Genomic DNA, 26,060 nt, shown 5'->3' on the forward strand with positions numbered 1-26,060 from the left:
CTTTTCCAAACCCCCTTAATGCTAATGCCTTCTGAGATCATGTCCAATTCATCATCTACAGGGTAGTGAGCTTGCTTTTCTGTACCAGCTGTGTGACCTTGAAGAAGTTCCTGAATCTCTGCCTCAGGCTCCTCAACCATGGAGAAAAGAAAAGCATCTAACTTGCTAGGTGGTTGTGAGGATCAATAATGTTTGTGGAGCAGTGAGAACCGCAGTCGGCACACTGTAAGGGCTTGATACACAGCTTGCTCTCTCCCTCTCCCCTTCCTTCCCTGCAGACTGCAGGCTGCACAGGGTTTGCATTTTTCCTAAGTCCGGGTGGAATCTGATCCTTGACTCATTTTAGATTTCTTTGGCTGAACATTTCCCAAGGCTGAATATTTTAAAAATTAAGCCTACAGGAATCCTTATCTATGATTTGGAAGCTCCTCATTTCTATTTAAGTTTGACACAATTGCTTTGGAAAATGAGCTTCTGAAGAACAGGCGCTGGTTTTTGTCTTTGTAAGTCCACTTAGTACAATGCATAAGCACTTAATAAATGCTTGTCCACAACTTCATTGTTATGAATTCTGCCTTTCTTTCTTCATATAAAATAATTTCTTTTCTCATTAGTTTGCTACCTTTGATTACTCCATATGTAGCTTTCCCTTGGGTGGATGTAGGACAGTCCAACAATACGAAAAAAGCCAGTTTGGGAAAGAACAGTGGAATCCAAAAGAGGGGTTGAGAAAAGTATGAATCCTACTATAGTGGGCACTTGGCCTGCTATAGCACTATCTGAGACAGGCAATCTCATACTTTGAGGGAAAAAAAAATCTCTTCTAAACATGGAACTCCTAAGTGCCCAAAGAAATAGGTTGTAAGGGCTAAGGAAGGAACATAGTAGCAATAGACTTTCTGAGGGGAAAGGATTAAAAATAAAGCATTATTTTCAGCAAGTACATCAAGAAAATTCAGAAGAAGCATTAAGTTTGACAAAAGCTCATTGAAAAAAGAGAAATCAAAATTCAAAGAAATGATATACCTCAGTGGATAAATACAACAAAGAAAACTGAATCATAATCACTGAAGGAAGCTAAAGATTGAAAAACAAATTCAGTAAGCCCCCTTTAAATCATACTAATCTTAGTTCCATAAACCCTAGAGGAGTTCATAAAAACAAATAAACAATTGAGTAAAAATTATAGGAGAAATAAAAACACAAATTAAAGTTCTTAAGGAATAAATTGTCAAATCTAACCAGAGACTGGGTAAGTTCAGAGAGACATTCTCTATACCAACAGGTTAAAAATGACGGAATTTGAATGAAAAAAATTCAAGACTTAAAAAAAAAAATGCTGGAACAAAATAAAAACAAATAAGGAAGAACATATAAGAAAGAGTTCTACAGAATGAGAAAACTGACTTGAATATAGGATATGAAGAGAACCTAAGGATTAAATTTTTCCAGGAAAAAAAAAGAAAATGTGAATATCAAACTTGAAAAAATATCCAGAAATATTAAAATCAGATGACAAAGTTCAAAAATGAAAAGATTCATAGGACAGTAACTAAAGGGAACCTCAAGTTTAAATCCCTGTGAAACTTTACCCAATTACAGAACTGTGCCATCAAAGAACAAATCTTACCAGTAACAAGGAAAAAAAATCCATTAAATTAAATTCCCATGAAAAAAATCAAAATAGTTTAGGTTCATGGTTACAAAAAAAACCCAACTAATGAAAAACAACAATAACAAGGAAAAGGGAATATCATATGCCACAAAGTAAAGGCTTCTATCTTACATCTTAAAATAACATATTATAAAGTCACTTACTTTCTGGAATTCTCTGTCTCCTTCTTAATTAGGAGAAAACTATACATTTGGAGACTTATTCTCCTGACTGCTGATCCCCTAAGCCCAGGACAACATTTTATGAGCAGCTACAGTCATCCTCACTTGACTACAAGGGTATGCTGGCAAATGTTGAACATGTGACTCTCTGAAACAAAAGCAAAACTAACAAAAAATATGTACAACTACTTTTAAATTTAACATGCTAATGCATGTTTTTCCATCACTTTCCTATGTCTAAAAAAAATTAGGAAAACATAAATCAAGACCTTATTTGTAGTATTTGTCAATTTCAAAAGTGTAAATGCTTACAGTGAAAATTTAACAATATGCTCTAGTAAACCAATATGAACTGGCTCTAGCATACCCTACTTCATTCCCAATTGAACTCACTCTCCAGAATTCTTCTAGGCAACTTGCTCCAATGCAGGTATCCTTTTAATTTTAATTAAAAAATCTGACATCAGGTCAATAGCAATTAAGGCAAAAACAGCATCAATGACAAAGAATCTAAGGAACAAAATGTAGAATTAGAAAAAAAATCAGAAGAATAAGTAAAAATAGTGAATATTTTCAGGAAGAAAAATATGCTCTCATTAATAAACCAATTATCAAAAATTACTGTACAAAATTATATGAAAGCAAAAATAAGAAGGCAAAGAAAACTGATGAACATAAAATGTGAAAGCAAAGTAAGCAATCAAAATATTAACTCAGTCTATAAAAAGAAAAACAAACATGCCATAATGACTTGCAAAAGGGGGGGAAAAGCCTTGGTCATATGTTCTTACAAATGAATTCTATAAAAAATTTAGAGAGGAATTTATGCCTATGCTACAAAATTTTTCCCAAAAATAAAGACAAAAATGTTTTGCATACCAAATTAAAATCCTCAGAGACACACAAAGAAAAAGAAAACTATAATTCAATATTAATAATAGATATTAATGCAAAAATATAAATAAGATTTTAAAAAAAGACTTATAGAAAAACTATGTTTTGAATGCAAAAAAATTCAAGATTAAAAGGCAAAATGTTGGAACAAAATAAAACAAAAAATGGAAGAATATTTTAGAGTTCTACAAAATGAGAACACTGACAAATTAAATATAGGATGTAAAGAGAACCTAAGGTTTAAATTTCTTCCAGAAAAAAGGAAAATATGAACACTAAATTTGAAGAAATGATTGTGACTAAGCTGGATTCATATGATGGAGACACAAAATAGTTTGACAATAGAAAAAAAATTAGCATAGGTAATTCACAAAAACAAAGACAATAAAAACAAATAACTGCTTCAATAGATTAAAAATTGAAACTTTTTCCACAAAATATAATACTCATTTAAGATTTTAAAACTCTTAAAAGCATAGAGCATGGAAGTACCCTTCTGTAATATAATGAAAACTATATTTTGATATAAAGAGCTAGTATTTTTGTAAAGGAGAAGCACTACAAGCTTTCAAACAGGATAAAAAAGGGGTAAAAAGGAGGTAGCCCGCCTCCATTATTATTTGATATGATTCTATAAATGGTAGCTACAGCAATAAGCCAAAAAAAGGGGAGGAAAACTAAAGGTATGCAAATTGCAATGGGGAGGCAAAATTATACCTATATGATTGATGCATCTACACCTATAGATAATATGGTTTGATGGCATACTTGGAAAATAATTATTACATGAATTCAGGATACAAAAAAATGTAACAAAAAAACCACCAGTTTTTCTAAGTACTAAACTGATTTTATAGATTGAAGGATTTAGTTGACTTAAGCAGATACTCATTTAACAAAAAAAAAATCATAAAATTAACTTGAAAGATCCAAGCTCTAGAATACTAAGCAATTTTTTTTCCAAGTATGAAGAGAGTATAAGCAAAACCAGAACTCAAAAATACATTTTAAAGCAGTAGTCATTGAAATTAGTTGATACACATTAAAACAGAAAATAAATCAGCAGAGTAGACTAGTAAGAAACAGAAACAAAGAGAGTAGACCAGGTTTGTAAAAATCTAATAATTTATTTTACATGGGGAAAGACTCCTTTCTTTTGACTCTCCCCTCTTCCCTCGAAAAGCTAGGAAAACCAGAAAGCAATCTGGTGGAAACTAGGTTTAGCCCAACATCTTATATCATTAGAGCACAATAAGTTCAAAATGGCTATGCAATATGAACAGAAAAGTATTTTTTAAAATTACCAAAAAAAATGAGGTTAAGTACCTCTAGAGCAGGACTTTCTAAACTTGTTCTACTCATGACTCTTTTTTTCCCAATTTTTCTGTGACCCTGGATATAGAGATGTATAAAATAGGCATATAGAACATAGAAGTGTATAAAATAGGCATATGGAACATAGAGGTGTATAAAATAGGCATACAAATCAACCATTTATTAATAATAAATCAGTTTTGAAACCCCCACATTCAGTTATAAGACTCCAGAGTTGCAAATCCCAGTTTAAGAAGTTGAACTCCAGAGGAGTAATCCTAAATTGAATGCAATATATAGAATGAAGTGAGCAAAATGAGTAGAAAAATTTTAGAACATTATTAAAAAAAATTAAGACTTAAGAACTTTGATTAACAGAGATCAACTATAATTTCAGTAGAGCAGTGATAAAGGTTCCTAAATCCTGACAAAGAGATCAAAGTAGAGAACTAGACATTCTTTTGGACAAAAATTTGTTTTTCTAGATTATACTTATGGTTACAAGGAATGATAAAGAACATTTTTCTTGTTTTATTCTGAGGTGGTTTTAGGAGACAAAGAACTAATGATAAAGTTGCCCTCCTCAAAAAAAAAGAAATTACTAAGACCTTTTTACAAATCGTACAGAAGTGAACATAATGGCATTAAAAGGAAACTATTAACTTTTTTTTTTTTTTTTTTTTTTTTTTTTTTTTTAAGAAAGCCATATACAAAAGATTCTTACTTTTACACATAACCCTCTTTCCCTTCTGCTTTGGATATGGAAATGTTATTTTGGGGAGCTATTTGTTAATTCTAGAACAAAAACTGAGTTTTAAAAAGAAAAATGAAGTTTTAACTGAGGTTTAATCTCACTGTGCAAATTGTCAAAGGTGAAAAAAATTAGGACAGCAAATGAGTGGCTTCAGAAGACAAACATCTAAATACTGCTAGTGGAGCTTCAAAACTTCTGCATTTAAATTTAGTATTATGCAAAAAAGGTGACTAAACTACCCTCTGCAATCCCACCACTGGACATACATGAAACATCTATATTACATGTTTTAGTTTAATTGATATCCTTTGTCACAAGACAGAGTTCAGTACTGGAACAGGAGGGAAGCGATCAACAAAATGCTGTGGCGCTTCAGGTTTTCTTGGCAAAGATACCAGATTTCCTTCTCCAGCTTATTTTAGAACTGAGGTAGGCAGGGTTAAAAGGGACTTGACTTGCCCAGGGTCATCCAGCTAGGTAAGTGTCCGATACCTCTTTTGAACTCATGTCTTCCTGGTTCCAAGCCCAGTACTCTATCCATTGCACTACCTACCTAACCTAGTAATAAAAGTATATTAAAAAGGGAAAAAAACCTTAAAATAGTAATTTTCCTCATAATCAGTTTTTTTTGTTTCCTTGCTTCCATCTGCAGACCCTAGGAAGACAAAGCCCAGAATTTAGTTGCTATTAATACCACGAATATAAAATTTCTTTTTTAAAGTTAAAAGATGACCAATTCTTAACCCAAATTTTATAAGATACTATAAATGCCCAATTAAAGAAAAAAAAATACAGACTTCTCCCCAGTCTCTTTAGCCCTTTATTTTAAACCCTCTCCCTCTGCCCAAGCCAATCACTTTCTTGAATGTGCCTCCTGTCTGACACTGACAGGAGCAAGCCTTCATCAGCTTTTGCATGGAATGCATTCGCCTCTCCCTGATCCAGTCCCTCTCTTCCAGTTGGCTGACAAAGCAACCTTCACAACTGGCAGCCAGAACCAGATCATCTCCCTGCTCAATAAGTTACAGTGATGAGCTCTAAAATCCTTGGCCAGAGTCTCTCCTAGGGCTTTCTTCTCCTTTTCCAGTCTTTATATACGTGCATTTTTATCGCTAGACCCCGGTCCAGAATCCTCTTGCATCTTCTATTATAGAACACCTTTCCCAAACACTTTTTAATGGTAGTCTCTTCTACCTGCTGATTATCACCAATTTATCTTGTATGTAGCTTGTTCACATGTTGCCTCTGCCCATAAGATTGGGAACTCCTTGAAAGCAGGGATTGTTTTTTGCCTTTATAACCCCAGTGCTTAGCACAGTACCTGGTACTCAGTGGGTGCTTAATGTTTATTGACTGACTGAATAATCTATAGACATTTTCAAGATAGCTGTATAAGTTTATATATTTATATGTATATGTGTTACAGATGGTATGTGGGTATGACCATCGACACATATAATACCTATATGTGTATGTATCTACTATATATACATACACACACATAGACATGTACATATATTTATAGATACATATATACACACAGGCTGTGGGCTCTCTAATATATATTTTTTCTCAATACAAATCTAGAAACCTATAAACTGATTCATGACCTCAGATTTATTAACACCATAATTTTAACAAACCAAAATAAAAAATTTTTAAAAATTAAGCAGAAATAAAACTACTTGTATAATAAACAAATATACTTAATACTTAATGTTTCTTGTTATATTATTTCTCTGTTGTCTCCTCCCCTCCTATCACACTTACTTCTCCTTCCTGACTCCTCCCACCAGATCCAGGTTAAGTTAAGCAAGTGAAAGGTGGTAATAAATATTTGTTGAAGAATTTTATTACTAAAATTCAGATATTATGTGTAATTCTATACCCATATAGAAAAACCAGCAATTCAAAAGAGATGGATTATGTATAATTTCTAAAGTAATACAGGTGATACATTTTACTCCCATACCTGGGATTCAGGAAAAGACCTACTCAACTAAGAACAAAAGTTATGGTAGCTTACCTGGTTACTAAAGGAAACCACTTTGTTAAAGAAGTATTTCTGGAAAAGTATTTTCTAAGTAATTTTACTGTAAGAAAATGGTAATGAGAAGTGTCTGGCTTAAAAATCTTAAACTCACTTTAAAATAATGGTATTATTTTAAAACTGGGTAGTTATGTTGGAGGAAGAAGCATTAGATACATTTATGTAATATTATTAAAACTTATTCCATAGTCTGGGAATTTTCTAGATAGATGGAACTTACTAAATGCAAACATGTGTATTGAAAAGTATTTTAACTATTCTTTGTCTTTCATCCTGCTACTAATTTATGAAATATCAACAATAGGACATGCTTCATCTCTCTGAAGGTTCATGCTACAATGAAAAATAACTGTCTTTTCCATAATGTAATTACTTTAAAACTAATTTGAAGCTCATCTTACTCCTTTAGTTATTTGCTTTTAAAGACAGTATTTTTTCCAGATATTTCCATATTCAACTCTTTTTAAAAATATTTATTTATTTATTTATTTTTATTTTTATAGCTTTTTATTTACAAGTTATATGCATGGGTAATTTTACAGCATTGACAATTGCCAAACCTTTTGTTCCACTTTTCCCCCTCGTTCCCCCCATTCCCTCCCCCGATGGCAGATTGACCAATACATGTTAAATATGTTAAAGTCATTCAACTCTTAAAAGAGAAGAATTGGTTGTATTGAAGGAGAGATGATTATATTTTGTTTATTACATCTGTTTATTACATTGCTATTGTGAATTATAGCTTAGTGAGTAATTTCATAAAGAGATATAAATCATAATATCAATCTGGTTATATGAAGGGGAATAGAGAAATGTCTGAGACAATAGAAAATACTACTGGTTTTGGTGCAAGAGACTGTTTCTTATATCTCAGGTCTGCTGAGATTAAATTAAATGGATTCTACACAGAAATTCCAAAAATAGAAACTTGGTAAGTTATCTTTCAGAGTACATACTTGAAGAGGGAAGTGAGAAATCAAACTGTTAGAAAATGTACTAGTAGTAATGAGGTTTGCAGGAAGAACAGGTCTTAAAGGCAGTGTCTAAGGAAACCAGCAGAGAATCCAAAAGGTCATTAGAAGGGGCAGAACACACCAGTAATCACACTAGTAAATCTGCTTTAAACAAACCTTCCAAACTTGCATTAAGAAAGGGCAAGAATGAAGATATTTATAGAATTTACAACCACTGAGAACTGTGGTGGATTTAAAAGTTAGGTCAGACTTAAGTTCAAATCCTGTCTCCTTTCCTTACAAGCTGTGTGACTATGTCATTTAATTTATCTCAATTTCAATTGCTTCACACCTATAAAATGGAGTACCTGATGTACCAGGCTATTATAAAGATCAATCAGATATGCAAAATATTTAAAGCACTATATTAATGTCAGCTATTATTTTGAGGCAACTACACTGTTAAAAAAATGGGTAAAAAGCCAAGAGAAGAAATATTTGGATGTTTGATAGGGAAGACATTCCCACCACCACCCAATCGGGGACTTCTACTGGTCCACAGCTAACAAAACTACAGGAGAGGGAGGCAACTGTAAGCTTCTTATGGTCTAAAATTCAAAGAAGGCTAAATGGAGAAACTGGAAAGGAAAATACCTGCCAATGATCTGGGGATAAAACTGAAACTATGTTGACATTACAGGCCATATACATATACAGTTGAATGAAATTCCAGAAACTATCTATTAACAGAAAAGTTACATAAGTTCATAAAAACGTTCACACAGGTAGTATGCAACAGAGTTGACCCAGATCACTAGAATCCAGGTTTACCTCCTCTGGTTCTATTCACATTTACGTATAAACTGAGCTGGAAGAAGCCATTCAACACATGATAAAAATTAATGTTATCTAATATTGAGTGACACAGGTTCACAAAAGAAAATTCTTTCAATGCAGCAAAGCAACCTTTAATTCCCTATATTATAATGATTGTTCCCATAATGTTTACAAATATGTCTCTCTCAACCTTAAAATACTTTCACTATTATCTACCATTTTATAACTCTGTTCTCTTCCTCAGCCAAATTCCTAGAAAAAGGAATTCACTGCTTCCACATTGCTCAACTCTTTCCCCTTCAAATCCACCTTCCACTAAGCTGTCAAGATAATTTTTCTAAATTTTAGGTCTGAGCATATTGCCCTATTAAATGAGTTCTACTGGTTTCCAGAAAGAAATTTGAAACTATTTTTCAGAAGTTACTAAATTGTGAGGGATACCTAGAACTCAAATGCTGAAGAGTCAATAATTGCATGAGTAGAAATAACTAGCTAGCTAGCTAGATGAATGAATGAATAAACAAATGAATGAAAAAAGATACCTTTACTATATGAAGGATGTACAAGGCAAAAACCCTTTAAGATAAGAATTCAAAAATATCTATCATCAGAACTTCAAAGAAAAAAAAACCAGTTTGTCCATAAGAACAATTAGAATCTCTCAAATACACACACACACACACACACACACACACACACACACACACACACACACACACACACCCCCACGAACTGTGGAACAGAAATAGAAAAAAAAATCAACAACTTAACTTTTAGTAAACTTCATTGTTGTCACTAACTCTCTAAAAACTAAATGGATCCCATGGAAATTAATGACTTCAGGTGACAAAAAGAATTCTTAAAGTCAAAAAAGAAAAAGGGAGAGAGAGAAGAGCAGAGAGAGTAAATTATAAGATATCTCATATAAAAACTAACTGACCTGGAAGCTAGATCAAGGAGAGAGATAACTTAAGAATCACCAAATTACTTGAAATCCATGACTAAAAAAACAGAGCCTGGATAGCATATTTCAAGAAAACATTTATAAACTGCAAAGACATAAGAAAAAAGGCAATATAAAAATGAAAAGAATGTAATTACAAAGAAAAATGCATAATACAACTATGATAATGGGAGAGGATCCAATTTACCTTTATTAACTCTAGATAGAGCTAACCACAAAAAGTAAAGAAGTTAAGGACAAATAAAATTTAAAAAAAAATAAAGAAGCTAAGGACAAATAAAATTTTAGAAAAATTAAGATATGATAGGCCTCTAGTGATTACTGACTGCGTGGAAATACAAAGGAGTATAAACATTTCACAACTGTGCTTAATGTTTTTTACAACAAAGGATATATAAACCTCAAAAATATATAAGGTACACATTTGATTGAATGACTATCTACCCAAGTGTAGCCACCATGGTGTCTATTCCTATTTATATACAATCAACTATGGCTATTTGGCCTGAATAAGAAAAAGCTTAGGAGGGACAAGATAATTTTCTTCAATTGTTTGAAGAGCTAGAGCTGAAAGACAGCCTAGGATGGTGGTTAAAGAATTGGCCTTGGAGTCAGAAAGAACTGGGTCCAGATCCTGCTTCAATTCACAATGGCTGTGTGACTCTGGACAGGTCCTGCAAACTTTTCAGACCCCCCAAGGAACTATTTGAGATTGAATGAATTGCAGAAAAGGTGACACTCTGCTTTGGTAGTAAAATAAATTGTTCAAGAGGAATTCCCTATACTTATGAAATCACATTTTTAGTCCAAAACAAACTAACTAAAACCAAAGACATCAATGTGGAAGATAAGGTTGGACATGTACAGCTTGGTTCAAAAAGTTAGAATGAGGGGAATTAATTAGTGGAATTGCATAGTCAGATTTCTGCTAAGTATAAGAAAAAACTTCCTAATAATTAGAGCTATCCACAATTTAGTTGGAATGAGTTGCCTAAGAATATAATGGGTCTCCCACAATTGTAGGTCTTCAAGAATTCATTTAATTTCTTCTTGATGTATCCTGTTCAGGTAGGAACTAGATGATCTCTTTAAGAATCTGTGATTCTGTAAAATCATGGCAGAACTAGAAATTTAAGCTTAAGTTTCAAGTCCCATCTAAGTATTCACTAAATACTAATTCCTTAAATGTTTCATTTAATGACCATAAGCAGAGCAAAATTTTCTCATTATTCCCTTCAGGAAAGTGTTTGTATTAATACATAATTTGTTCAATCTAAAAAACATAGATTAATGAAACATGAATTAAACTAAAAACATGAATGGTCCAGGAATGTTAATATGAAAAGAGGTCAGGACTTTCTTTCAAAGCTAAGTTTTTCATAGCAAAGTGAGCTCACCTGTATCTCACTTGTTCTGTTTAAAGGTATCACATTTAAAAGCCCAAATAATAATTGAAAGTACTGCACATGGATCACAACTTAATGATATAATTTTCAATTCCTTTATTTTGTGTTTAAATTCACATCAGTCTAACTTCTTAAATTTTACTTTTAAGAAAATTTAGAAGTTCAAAACAAGAGTGGCTACTAGATTGCTCTGGGGAAACTTCAAAACTGTCTCACAGATTCTAAGCTCCCTATGAAGGCAAAAACCTATCTTAGTCAACACTTAAGCTTTACCAAATGTTGTTAGATGACAACAAAATGTGAAATACCACTGTCTCTGAAGAACTAAAAATGAGATGCTCACATGCAGCTATAAATGATATTAAAATGGTATATTGACAATACTATTTAAAGCAACAAGTTGCCACATTAAATATTTGGGGTCAAGAAACATGCCATAGTTTCATTACCCTTAGTTGCCTAAAAGATTCATAGATTTCTTGTCATTATACCATATACCATTAACAAATGGATGCCAAAGCAAATGGATCCCTTATACGCAAATAAAAAGAATTTTGGTTTAAAAGATAGAACATCTTGACCTTTCCCTAGTTTTGTCACAAATCTGTAGGGCTTTGAACAGATTTCTTCAATGTATCTATCACAGTAGCTCTAATGGTGATTAAGAAAAACTTCAACTCTAAGGGGTAAGTTTTTTAGGTTAAAATTTATAAAATATCAATAATACCTTCCCACAGACTTTACTAATCTGAGATTAAGTACACAGTAAGAGAACTGATCTCCAAAATCCCATAACTTAATTCCAAAGTCATATATACTGCGTGGGGAAACCAAGACTCAAAATAATCATACTGTTAAAATATCAACACACAAATTACTCCTTACTGAATGTCTAGCATTTATGCAGCACTAGATGTTGCTGGGATAACATTATTCCTGGGAAACCATTTTAATCAATATAATGAAAAATATATACACATATCCCTATTCATGTATAATTTGTTCTTAAAACCAACCACCTCAAAACAACAGAACATACTGCACTGTGACATCTTAATTTTAGTGACATAAAAACTTTCGGTCTAAGAAAAAATTTGAGCAATTTATGAGCAAGAGGTTAACTTAAGTCTCTATTAAAATTCCACTTGTCATTAAGGCATAATTATGCTCCTCTTTCCTTTTGTTACACATGAATTTTTGTGGATGCTACTGGAGGTGGGGGTGGGGTGTTCAGTTGATTCAGTCATGTCTGAGACTCTTTGTGACCTCATGGAACATATATATATTCATGGTATTTGCTTGCAAAAGAAATTGGAATGGCCTGCCATTTCTTTCTCCAGGGAATTAAAGCACACAGAGGTTAAAAGTTTTGCCCAGTAAGTGTCTGAGGTGAGATATGAATCAACGTATTTCTGACTCTAGATCCAGGACCTTCCTATGAGTCCCCTTCAGTAGATGCTATCAAAGAATAAGTTTCAGTCTGTTACCAACTATTTTTTAAAAATCTGGTAATAAATGCAGTGAAATCACAGCTATAAATTGGAAGCAAGTGGTTTTATTCAACACTATAGCCCTTCAAATGCAGAAAATAGGAAAGCAATTGATCTTTCTATATCCAAAATAATAGTAATTCTTAGCAGTAATCAGTTTTAGTCTCTGAAACTGTGTACCAGCATTCAGAGGCATAGAACTTCTCTACTCATTGGCTTATAGACCTAACTTTCTACACATTCTGAAACACTTCTCACTTTTCTAGCTCTCCAACAGCACAGTAAATGCCAATTTATGTGATGTTACTTATACCATTCTCTATAAACTGTCACCTTTACAAAATGCATGCTATTTCACACATTTTAAGATGTTCGGAACATATTAAATTATCTCACATGATTTCCATGAACCTGTTAAAGCTGCAGCTAAGATTTATATTTGAAAGATGAAGCTAAATCTCTGACTTGTTTTCTTCGTTATATACTATGGTACAACTCATTGCTTATTACCATCCTCACAGCTTTCATGTTCCCAATTCCAAAGAAATCACAAGTTCATTCCCCATCCTACTTATAGCATTCTAGGTATTTTTAAAAAAGTGAATCTAGATCTGAACTATGGTCCTGTAAATGCATAAATTTTGTAAGAGGAGAAGCATTCATTCCTAAAATAAAGACCATATTCCATTGTCAAAGGTCTTTTCATCCAGTTTCACAGTTTGCTGGAATTTCAGAACTTTGAATGACTGCCATCTAACTCAAAATTTTATGATCTGAAAATGGATTCTTTGAATTTTACAAAAGATAGTTACATCACATTCCTTATCAAAACAATTCAAATCTTCAAAGATGACAATGAAAACAAACAAAAAAAGAATATATTCAGTTGATTTATCATGTGTGTATGTAAATCTTGCACTTTTTCCAGTGGCATCTATGTACAGATAAATTTAATAGAGTGAAATAGAGAGAACAGCTGGAAAACAAATAAATAGGCAACTCTGAAAACTAAGTAATTAAATTAGGATGACATAGAACTGTATGTACAGAGGACTTTCATAGAAATCATCCCACCTTCTCTCCACTGTCCTCTTCATCCTCAAATATACTTTTATTACTATTAAATTAATAATCTCTTCTTTATATTTATATATTTTATATATATAATTTTATACATATTTATATATATTATATATATATAATTTTATATATATTTATATTACACAATAGCAGAAAAAACATCAAGAATGAATGGCAATGACATCATTACCTTCCTTCCTCTCATTTCCTTTCAAACATCTAAGGAGAGAAATAGAGCATACCACTAAGCTCCTCTTTTGGGGTTTGACAATCAGAAATCTTAAAATGTTTTTAGAATGCCAAAATTCAGCCACAAGATTTTAAGAGAACAAAAGACCATTTATCACAAGTCTTAAACGTGAGCCTTTTTCATAAGGCTAAACCAGCAATCACCAAGTTTTGTCTTTCTGGGTTAATGGTACAAAATCTAAGAATGATAAAAGACTACAAAGACTACAAAAGACTAGAAACCAGGTTAATCCCTACTTGTACTTGAAATAAATAACTACCTTCCTTAGAAAATGACTTTTGACAGCTAGCATAATTAAGAATTAAAAGGTAGGATGTTGTCATGAATAAAGACCTCAATATACTAATGAAATTATCCCTATATGTAAGGAACAAGTAAATATGTAAAGGAGAAAATAAAGCAAATCACAGAAGAGATAAAATGCTATGAACAATGAACATCTGAAATTGTAATGCAACCTATGAGCAGACTGCCAGCCTGTTTGACAGCTCCCTTACTAATATTAAGGAATTTCAGCTTCATCTCCTATGCCTTCTCCATTACTCACTCTTTCTTATCCAAGTCAAACGGAACATCAACTATTCACCCAATATGCTACATGCACACTTACTCTTGTATCTTTGAGCACATTCTCTCCACTTAGAATCGTTCTCCTGTATTAAGAAAATACAATCTGTTTTACTATAGCTATCAAAATGCTTGTTGGGGAATAGCATGACGCAGTGGAGAAAAACAACTGGACAGAGCTAAGGCATGCCAATCTATGATCCTTCCCAATAGTTAGAACATAGTCAAGTTGCCAGGCATTTTAAGTGCTTATTATGTGTCTATCACATGGCACTGGGGATACAGAAAAAAGGCAAAAAGGGTCACTGGCCTGTAGGCGCTCACAATCTAATGGAGGAGACAACATGCAAAAAACTATGTACAAACAAGCCATATACAGGACAAACTGGAGATAAGACAACATGCAAAAAAACTACGTACAAATTAGCTATATACAGGACAAATTGGAAATAATCACAGAGAGAAGACACTTGCATTAAGAAAGATCAGGATAAGTGTTTTGGGCTTTTTGTTATTGTTGTTATTATTATTATTATTTTTTTTTAACAAAAGGTAAGACTTACGCTGAAATTTGAAGCAAGCAAGTAAGTCATTGAAACAGGCAAGGGGAACATTTCAGGAATAGGGTTTAGACAGTGATAAAGCTGAGTAGGGACTGAAGTATCTTGTTTGAGAAAACTGGGGAAGGAAGCCAATGTCAGTGAATAGTAAAGTATGTGAAGGGAACTAAAGTGTAAGAAAAAGTGGTAAGGTTGGAAGAGGTTAAGACAAGTCATTTAATTTCTTTGAGCTCCCTTTTCATCTGTAAAATAAAAATAACTCTAAGACTTCACAGAGTTACTTATGAGGATCAAATGAGATAACGTACTATAACCTTAAAGCTTAAAATATTAGCTATTATCTATATTACCTAAAGTAGGAGAAACTATTTAGATTACTCTTATAGGTAAACTTTAATTAAAAGAAATAGGATAAACAAAAGGGGAAGGGGAAGAGGAAAGACTGGATAAGTTCAAATTGTCTATTAAGAAGGCATATTCATGTGATCAGGAAGAGCATGTATTTGGCTATTACCCCATCATGCCAGACCAACTTTATTTCCAAGATTACTAAATTTGTGTAAGAGAAGGATGATATGGATCTAATTGCCTAGGCTTTTTAAAGCAAGAAATAAATAAGTAATATTTAAAAGAGTCTCTGCAAAACACTTTTATATGTTATCTCATTTGATCCCTCATAACCCTGTGAGATGAGTACTGTCTTATCGCTTTTTTGTAGAGGACGAAATTGAGGCTAAGAGAAGTTGAATGACATGTCCATGGTCAAATAATTAGTAATTGGGTGGATTAAAAGTCAGATCTCCCTGACTCCAAGAGCTCTGCTTTAACTACTACCACAAACCACCTAACACTATTCTTGGGGGAAAAATAAAATCAGGGATGCAAGGTAGACAATAATTGGAAAGATTTAGAGCAAATTAAATGGGCAAATTCAAAGATTAGCCCTGATGATTCAATGTCAACTTGACATGGGGTCTCCAGGAAAATGTTCAAGAATCTATGCTGAACCATTTACTGTAGAGAGCTGGAACTCTGGAGAAGTATACTTGAAACAAGGTGTTAACTCAGTGGAATTGATGAGACAGACATTCTATCTTTGACTATCCTAGTGGTGGCTTTCCTGCCGCCTGCATTATGGGGGAGATTGATTGAGTCTGAGAGACTGAAGGAGACAATAAAGACTTTGGACTTTATTCCTGACTACTGTCATGGTGATTATTCTGCTGAGACCAAGGCTGGTCCCAAGACCCTCCAGAAAGCAAGCCCAGACATTACAATTTACTGTTTAATATTTTTATCAGTAATTTGGATATAGGGATAGATAGCATTTGAAGCAAATTTTCAGATAAACGAAGTCAATGAATATTAAACAATAACTCTGTCCCAGGCACTGAACTATGTACAAACAATATAAATATAAATATATACAACACACACACACACACACACACACACACACACATATATATATATATATATATATATATATATATATATATATATAGGTTTGTGAATATACATACACACACATAGAGGATAAATTGGAATCAAAGAGGAAAGGTATAAGCATTAAGGAATAGATGGAAAGATTTCATGCTGAACGTTCAGACTTAGGCGAAGATGTGAAGAAAGATCAGGAAGTCATGAGATGGAGAGAAGAAAGTAGAGAATTACAAGCATAGAGTATATCTTGTATTTGGCTCTATAGGATTTTTTGTATGTTGCCTCTCCCAATGGACTGTGAGCACTTGAGGGAAAAGTGTGTGTGTGTGTGTGTGTGTGTGTGTGTGTGAGCACGCTCACGTTCTTTGAAGCCCCGGAACTTATATCTGCTTTATGAATGCTTGCTGTTTAACTTTCTAAGGACTCTTCACTCTGGAGTCTGGCTTCTGAATTCAGCATTAACTGAAACATCTCTTTCTACACAGTCATCAATGATCTTGTAAAGGAATTTATCTTTGCAATAAATTGCCAAACTAGCCAGCTTTTCTCATTCCTGTTCCCACATGCCTCTCTGTAGTTTCTGGTCCTATTGGTCACCCTCTTTTTGTCACTACCTTCTCTCTATGTTCGCTACTGGATCTCCCTTGAGTCATTCCTGTTAAAGGTGGGTGTCCCCCAAAGCTCATTTCTGAACTTCTTTCTCTTTTCTCTATATATTACCTCTCTAGGTGATTTCCTTAGCTCCCACAGATTTAATTATCACCTCTAGGCTAATGGTTATCACCATAGATGGATAGAGCACTGGACCTGGAGTCAAGAAACTCTGATTTCAAATCTAACTTCAGATACCCTTAGCAAGTTACTTAATCTATTTGCCTCAGCTTCCTCATCTGGAAAATGGAAATAATACTAGCACCTATTTCCTAGAGTAGTTATAAGGAAAAAAAAACAGACAATATTTGTAAAACACTTTGCAAACTTTAAGTGATATATAAATGCTAGCTATTATTATCTATTTATCTGCTTTAACCTTTTTTCCAGATCTCATCTTGCATTTCCCATTGGCCACTGAACATCTTGAATTGGATGTTCCACAAACACCTCAAAGTCAACATATTTAAAAGTGAATATTCTTTTTCCTCCCATACTCTTTAATCCTTCTAACTTCCCTGCTACAGTCACAGTGCTATCTTCCCAGTCATCCCCTCCCCCCTCCCACCTTTATCCAATCCTATAGATTTGCCCGTTAGTACATGACTGCTTTTCTCCTCTGACCCTGCCACAGCCCTTCTGCAAACTTTCACTACCTCACATCTGAACTTTTGCAGCTGGTTCTTCATGTCAGTCTCCTCACCTGAGGTCTCTTCCCCCACTCCAGTCCCTTATCCATCCAGCTATCAAGTCAATTTTCCTGAAGCAAAGTTCCAACCATGTCACCCTACTCATCGAAGAACTTCAGTGGTTCCCTACTATTCTCCAGGATAAAATTTTAAAAATCCTTGGTTTATTTTTTATATTCCTTAACAACTGGCTCCTTTATATATTTTCAGTCTTTTAATATCTCATTCCCCTCCAAGAACTCTAGATCCAACAATATTGGCTTCCCTGCAGTTTCACAAACAAGAGCCTCCACCACCAGACAGACTCTATTTCCATTGGCTACCCCCTCTGCCTTTTTAAAGCTCTCCCTCCCTGTTTCTACCTCCTGCTTCCTTAGCAGCTTCAAGTTTCAGCTAAAATCTCACCTTCTGTAACAAGCCTTTACATTGCTATTCTGTATATATCTTGTTTGTACATAATTGTTTGTATGCTATGTCTCTCATTCCACTATGAGCTTATTAGAGAAGCAGGAAACGTACACACATTTTTGCCTAAGTGGTACAATACTTAAAGCCTTGGACCAAGAGATGGGAAGTCTTACTGACCTTAACTCAAATTATGATAGATACTTATTAGCTACAGTATTTAAAGCCTTGGACCTAAAGATGGGAAGAGTCTTCCTGCCCTTAACTCAAATTATGATACAGATACTTATTAGCTGGTGTGACCTTGTCCAAGTCACCTTAATTTTTATTTAGTCCAACTTCTTCGACTGTAAAATGGGAATTGCACCTCTGTTTCCTATGAGGGTAGTTATGAGGATAAAATGAGATGATATCTGTAAAGGATTTTGCAAACTTTAATGTACCATATAAGTGCTAGCTATTATTATGAGCCCTCTTTTCCAAGCAGAGTTTGAAGATGGATGCTGATATGTAATTGTTCTGAATTAATTAGTAGCATCATTATAAGCAGATAAAGATTAAGTAAATTCTAGTTTGAAATTCAGAAATAAAAGAAAAGCATGTCATTCTTAGAAATGTATTTCAATTTCACAATAATAGAATTTATCAATTTGTTAATTTACTCTTTTCTTGCTAAGGCAATTGCAATTGGGGCTAAGTGATTTGCCCAGGGTCACACAGCTAGAAAGTGTTAAGTATCTGAGACCACATTTGAACTCAGATCCTCCTGAATTCAGGGCTGGTGCTTGATCCATTGTGCCACCTATCTGTCCCTTAGAATGTATTTATTTTTACCTTTTTCAAAGAAAATCTTCTAAGCCCTAGTGGACAATATAGAAAAAAATAACAGTAATATATAGGCTCGCCAAATGCATAACAATTTTAATAAAATATCATATTAAGTTTATATCGCAAGATACTTTTAAAAGTGTTTTCACCAGGTCCTCAAATTTCCATTAGTAAGGACAAGTATTACTCATTTTATTTTATAATAGGATACTGAGGTCCAATGAGGTTAAATGACCTAAGTAATATCACACAGCTGGTCAACAGAAGAGCCTGGGAGTCAAATCCAAATTTCTTTATCTTTTATCATGCTACCTCTTGATTTGTTGAAAAGAATCTTTTTTGGGGCAGCTAAGTGGTACAGTGGATAGAGAACTGGCTCTGAAGTCAGGAGGATCTGACTTCAGAACAGGCCTCAGACTTTACCACTTCCTAGCTGCGGTGACCCTGGGCAAGTCACTTAACTCCAATTGCCTCAGGGGGAAAATTTTTAATGAAAAAGGAAAATCTTTTTGACCACAGATGTATGATGAGCTCTCAGATAGCAAAGAAATAGTTATCAAATAATCCCAACAGTTATGGGATTTTTTTTTTTTAACAGAACAATTTTTTTAATGTAAGTGCAAGAGATCTCAGTAACTATCTAGTCTAAGCTTCACTTGAGCTCTTCTACAATAACTCTGACAAAATGTTTTTCCAAAATCCTTTTATGAACGCCCAAGTATGACAGACTATCTTCTCAAGACAACTCACTTCCCTTTTGTTTTTTTTTTTTTTTTAACTATTTCTAATTGTTAAGTAGTCTTTCTTTTCTTTACATTTACCTCTCTGCCATCTCCAACTTCCAGTTTTTCCATCTGTAACACAGCCAAGAAACAAATCAAAGCGGCTCCCTCCAAACCCTTGATGATGGCTACTATCCCTCCTCAAACCTGTGTTTTTTCAGGTGAAATATTCTCAGTTCTTTCCATTGAAATGGAAATAAGTAATGGAAATGCCTCAGTTCAATTACATTTCTAAAATGTGGTTCACAAAATTTAACACAATATTCTCAATAGTGGCTGATCACAGCAAAGTAGAGCAGAAATTCTGTATATCAGTGTGTTTCTATTAATCTAAATATTCTATCATATTTTGATAATCACTAACATCCACAAATTTTTAAAAAAATATGAACTATGTGGTTATCTTCTTCCTCCATCTAGCACTTGTCATGTCTTTTTTGTTTTAAATCCAAATGTTACATTGTTCAAATTTTCTTTTTATATTTGTCCCTTAAGCTTTGAATCAGTTAATCCTCCTGGGCTTTTGCTCACTTGTAATTCACTGGCATAGATGATCTCAAAAGGTACCCTCCTTTCCACTCTGATGCTCTGTCTCATATATTTAAGAATTCAGTGATTCAGATATTAGAGATCATGAAAGATCTGTGGGATGAATGTCTGAAGGGGAGGGGTGTTGGGCAGTGACATAAAATTATAAGATGACAGATGATCAAGGGGAGACAGAAATGGTCAAAGGTAGAAAGGGCCCTGGGCCAAGGCAAGAGAGCAGACTCAGACACAAGGTAGTGAGGTTCCCCTCCCCCGCCCACGGCCCTAGGGCTCCAAGCTGAAAAAGTGCACAGGACAGGACGGGATTCTTCTTTTGGGCAACTTCCCTCATTTCGATGTAGGAAGCCATTGGGTGCATTTTTACCCCTTCCAGGAAGAGGGTCCAAAGAAAGGGAGCCTGCTGGGCAGGGGCTGAGCAGAGCGGGAGTGGCCAGGACAGAGGTGGACAAGGCAGGGCTGAGCAGGCAAAAATGGGATACAGCAAGCAAGGGGTAGGCACGGAAAGAGCAAAGGCTGAGCAGGGCAGAGCTGGGCTGAGCAGGTCAGAGATGGCCAGGGCAGGCTGGGCTTTGCAGGGCGCTGATGGGCAGGGCTGGGCGGAGCAGGGCAGGTAGGGACGGCCGGCGCAGGGCGGAACGAACGCAGGCCCGGGTCTCCCCCGGCCCCTTCTTGCTTTTCCTTCTCCCCTCCCGCCCTCGCGCCCCCCGCCGGGCCCGGCCTGTCAGGAGCATCCCCCCCAGGGGCGGGGCCTCGTCACCTCTTGAGGTATCGGGCATCTTCGCCCTGCATGGCGGCAGCGGCGGCGGTGGCAGGGCCTGGGGCGGGTCTCCGCGGGGGGCCGGCACGGTGCTTCCGGGGGCAGCCGCGAGGGAGAACGCGTTCCACACCCCCCCCGAAGGTGATGACAGTCCCGAGGCGGGCAGAACCGGGCAGGGAGGGGCGGCGGCGGCGGCGGCGGTTACCACGGTGAGGGCGCCGGCTCCTCCCCCAGCTGCAGGGCCCCAAACACCAGCAGGGCCTGGGCGCGCCCGGCGTCGCCGAAGCTGGCTCCGCCCCCGCCGCGCTTGCGCTCCTCCCTTTCGCATCAGCCCGCGCAGGCTCAGTGAGCTCCGAGATTTACCTGACGCTTCCTGCAAGAGACTGTCAGTTTTCAATGCACCCTGGGACTGATATGGAGTGGAGCGGCAGTTTCCCTGGGGTACCGCCACCTAGAGGAAAGAGAAGGAACTGGGGGCGCCAGTTTTCTGATGGGGCAAAGACTAGAACCGGTACTTCCTATTTAGCACTGGGGAAAGCAGGCCCGTGTTTCTAGATTGTGGAATCACCAGGGGTGCAGAATTGGAGAGGATGCCAGGTGTTAATAGGGCGTTTGCTCAATGACTTGCACGGGGTAACCTTTAAACGAGGTGAAGTTTAAGCTATTATAAATAGCATGAAATCCACTAAGAATTATTATACTTCCACTCGGGAGGCTGCAACACTGACCTGAGAAATCCAAGCCCGGGCCTGATGTGAAATCGCTCAGTTTTAATTATGAAAAGTGGTGTAGCTTTCATGCAGAGAAATCTATTAAAAGCAAGACAATGGGCTGGGGTGGGAAGGCGTGGCTTCCGATGCATGACAACTTGGGTGGTGCGGTGATGGGGGTAGTAACAAGCCTGCCTCAGACACTTAGTAACTATTTACCTCGGGCAAGTCATTCATAACATTCACTTAGCTGGATTGTTGTGAGGATCAAATGGGAAAATGCATATAAACTTTTTATAAACCATAAGTTGATAAGTGCTATTATTTTAACTTTGGAAAAACTTCTCAAAATTTCTTGCAACAATGACACTCCTGCTCCTCACCTGAACTATTGTTATTAGTCTGCTAAATGATATCCTTGCCCCATCTTTCAATTCATCCTCTATATTTATTTCCTCCCTCCCTCCCTTTTTCTTTCCTTCCCTCTCTTTTTCCCTCCTTCCCTTCTTCCTTCCTTGCGATATCCTAAGGGTAATGAATTCACCTAGTCTAGGCTCATTTTGTTTGAGATAAGGAAAATTCATCTGATAACAAGGAGTGTAGTAGAGTCAAAAAAGCTTTAAGTTTGAAATCAGAGGTCCCAGGTTCAAATCCCACTCTTGCCAATTAATACCTTTGTTATCTGGGTCCAAGATTCCAAAAGATTCCAAAAGAATCCAAAATTCTTAGCACTGAGAAAAAAAAAGGAGGCAAAAAGAGTTAAATAGTCTGCCGATTAATACCTTTGTTATCTGGGGTGAGAAATTTAACCTCTTTATGATTTGTTTTCATCTATGAAATTTATCCATGGAAAACAGACCTTCAAAATTCTTAGCACTGAGAATAAAAAGGAGGCAAAAAGAGCTAAATAATAAAGCCAGGATTCAAACTCAGGTATTCTAGACTGCAAAGCCAGTACTCCTTTCTACTACATTAAGCTAGCAATATTTTTTTTTTCATCTCTGTTGATTTTTCTGTATCCACTAGATTACTAAGGGAAGATACTGCTTCAGTATTTCCTATAGCATCTGCTCCAATGTCACAAAGCAATCAGTAAATACTATATTAATTGAATAAAAAATCCTCACAAACATATTGACTGGGTGAGTGTATCCTCCTGTTTTCATTCCTCTTTCTTAACATATACCTCCTTGAAGTTTTCTACCATTGCCAGTTGAGCAAAGGGGTATTTTTAACATTAGCTACAGCACCAGAACCATAGCTTCTTGAGAGCTCAATCTTACTCCTCATTGCCATCACATAGTCAAACATTGCATTATTGTGATTAGGTTCCTTTTTGTGATCTTTGGACTCAATGACATCTTAAATATCTAATAATTCTGACCTAGTGCAGGGCTCAGTTGATACGGACTTACTGGAAATTTGACAAAAAATCTGTTTTGTTATATACATCTGGGTGAAAGTATAGGATCAAGCTGCAGATAGGAAGGGGTAGGGAAGAGTTCAATCAATCAATAAACCTTTAAGAAGGGTCTACTATGTGCCTCGTACTGTGCTAAACAGCTGGGAATACAAAAAGAGACTAAAGGCAATCACTGCGCTCAAGGACCTAACAGTCTAATGGATTAATGGACAGCTAATGGAGCTCACAATCTATTATACTATAGCAAAGAGGTCTCAACACAAAGGACATAATTTTTTAGGTCTGAGTTAAAGTTTACAATTTCCTTAATAAATTGATCTAAGATGCTACTTTAGAATTACATGGTCTTTATCACTAAACCCATCCCTTTGCAAATTTCATCCATCAATTCATCATCATCATCATCATCAGAGATGATGAGTTCTATGAGCAAAGAGAATTGAATTTGCCCAAAGGAAATGTGAGATGTGCAAAATTAGAGAAGCAATCCCAAACATTCATAGGGACTATTTGTCCAAGTTCTTATTGGTCTGATCAGCCCCAGTGGGACATACTGCAATTTGACTCCTAACATAGTAATGTCTCACACACACATACACACACACACACACACACACACCACTTTGCCATGCATTCTAAGATAATGTTTAGGCCAGTGATCCCTTCTTTTTATACCTCTCTAAGTGGCTCTCAAAACTAGTTTGGCAGAAACATATAATTCTGTAAGAAGAGTGATGTGTAATATGCCTGAAAAATAGAAGATTGCCAGATTTTGAAAGTCTTTGAAAGCCAGTTAAGTAGTTCGTATTTTCTCCTAGAGGCAAGAAGAAAGTCCCTGGAATTTCTTGGATGGCCCTTCATGCTGTGGGAGGTCTTGGTCCAGATTTGACTAATCTAGCTGAAAGAAGAACATGGTGGAGCAAGAAGAGAGAGGACAATTAAGAAGGATAGTAAAATGTTTAGCTTGTGTTGGATTACTTGCTGTCTAGAAGGGTGGGAAGGGAGGGAGAAAAATTTGAAACAAAAGATTTTGTTAAGGGTGAATATTGAAAACTATCTTTGCATGTATTTTGAAAATAAAAAGCTATTAAAAATAAAATGAAAAATGAAAAAAGGATAGTAAAAAGGATTAAGAAAGATCACAAAATAGAAAATAAAGTGAAAGATGAGAAAAATAGAAAATGAAGAGAAAGATGAGAAGGAAGGTAATTGGTATGACAAGAAAGGAAAAGTAATTAAAATGTTAAATGGAATAATTAGAAGAGAAAATCAATTGATGGAGTAGGTTGGTGGGTGAGTAAAGTTAAGGTAAAGATGGAGGAAAGCCCAAGAGGGTGGGTAAATAATAACAGTGGACTTACTAGTGAGCCTAGAAAGTTCAATGACATTACCAAGTTTTTAAGAGATCATAATTGACTATAAAAGTTTTAACCAGATAAAGACGAATATCTAAATAAATTAATAGCATGAGAAGTCAATCAGCATGGAGAGGAGAAGGAATTGTTATCAACTTTTTAAGGAGCACAATATTTATATTTCTAACATAGTGACTTATCTATGACCCAAATTTAGACTAATCCTCTGCTTCCCCACATCTACCATCTACTCTCCCTCACTCTTTTTAACCCTCCTCCCCGGCTCTTCCCTCCCCCCCCCCCCCCCCCCCCCCCCGCCCCAAAAAGGTGAAAGGACTTAAAAGAATACCTCTCTATACATTAGGTTATTGGGAAGAATGATTATATATTTTTTTAAAGTTGGGATTAAGTGACCTGCCCAGCATCACACACCTAAAATATATTGCGTCTAAGGCTATAGTTGAATTTAGATTTTCCTGACTCCAAGGCTAGTGCTATCCACTGTGCCAATTAGCTGCCCTGGGAATGATATACTTTTACAGGAACTAGAAATGGAGTTTTTCTGGGGGAATGGGTGATTTGAGATAGAGGGAATTGACTCTTTATAGGATGTTGGGGAGTAGAATATTGTTATGTGAAGGAAAGGGAAGGGCAGTCATGTAATCAAAGTTTAAAAGTTTAAGAGGATGGAATAAGGGTCTGAAAAAGAAATCAAGAATAATAGTAGTTGGTGATTCTCTGCATAAGGATATTGAAACAGCTATTTGCCAACTTAATATCAATCAATTGGAAATTTGTTAAGAATCTGCTGTGTTTAGACATTTTGTTAGGAAAAGCATATTAAGTATACAAAAGTACAAAGAATAAAATAATCTCCGCGTAAAATAAGATTACATTCAAATGGGAGGACAACAAATACCTAGGGACACTTATATATGTATATGTATATATATATATATATATATATATATATACAACATAAATTTAATACATAAATTTGTATATCCACACAATGAAGATTGTTAAATACAAGGTCCTTTGGTAGGGAGAATATTACAAGTTATAATAAGGAAATGCTTCCTACAGAAGATGTAACCTGAAATGAATCTTAAAAGGAAGAGAAGAACTCCATGAGGCAGATAAAAAAACAAACAAACCAGGAATGGGGCAAGGTCAATACTAAGACATTCATAAAAGGTAGAGTTCCATGTGTGAGGAACAGAGAGGACTTATTTGATTAGGAAAGTTACTTAACCTCTCTCTGCCTCAATTTCCTCATTTGTATAATAGGAATAATAATGGTGTCTCCTTCCAAAGATTGTTGCAATAGTAAAATTATGATTTATAATGCATTTTGCAAACTTTAAAGCATTAGGTATAAATGCTATAATATCATCATAAATGGATTCTTCATAGTGTTCACAGTAATCTGTAAGATCAAATCAGCCTCAATACTCATACTTCATCAGTACCGTGTACTGTGGGATTCCTCTGAAAGGAAAGTAGAGAACTT

The 26,060-nt window shown here is 35.4% G+C and overlaps 1 protein-coding gene across 4 annotated transcripts in view; it reads right to left on the reverse strand.

The window, feature by feature from the left end:
- Positions 1–26,060, reverse strand: part of KIFAP3 (kinesin associated protein 3) — a 211,308-nt gene that overhangs the window by 177,549 nt on the left and 7,699 nt on the right. Inside the window, exon 1 of one of the 4 annotated variants that reach the window (XM_031936862.1) lies at positions 21,060–21,325. The exons of the other annotated variants lie outside the window; for them this stretch is intronic. Coding sequence (XP_031792722.1) covers positions 21,060–21,091 — 32 coding nt within the window. The 5' untranslated portion in view covers positions 21,092–21,325. Of the gene's footprint in view, positions 1–21,059; positions 21,326–26,060 lie in introns of those variants that run through there. 4 annotated transcript variants of the gene reach the window in all.

Source organism: Sarcophilus harrisii, chromosome 4, assembly GCF_902635505.1.
Source record: "Sarcophilus harrisii chromosome 4, mSarHar1.11, whole genome shotgun sequence".
Lineage (NCBI taxonomy): Eukaryota > Metazoa > Chordata > Mammalia > Dasyuromorphia > Dasyuridae > Sarcophilus > Sarcophilus harrisii.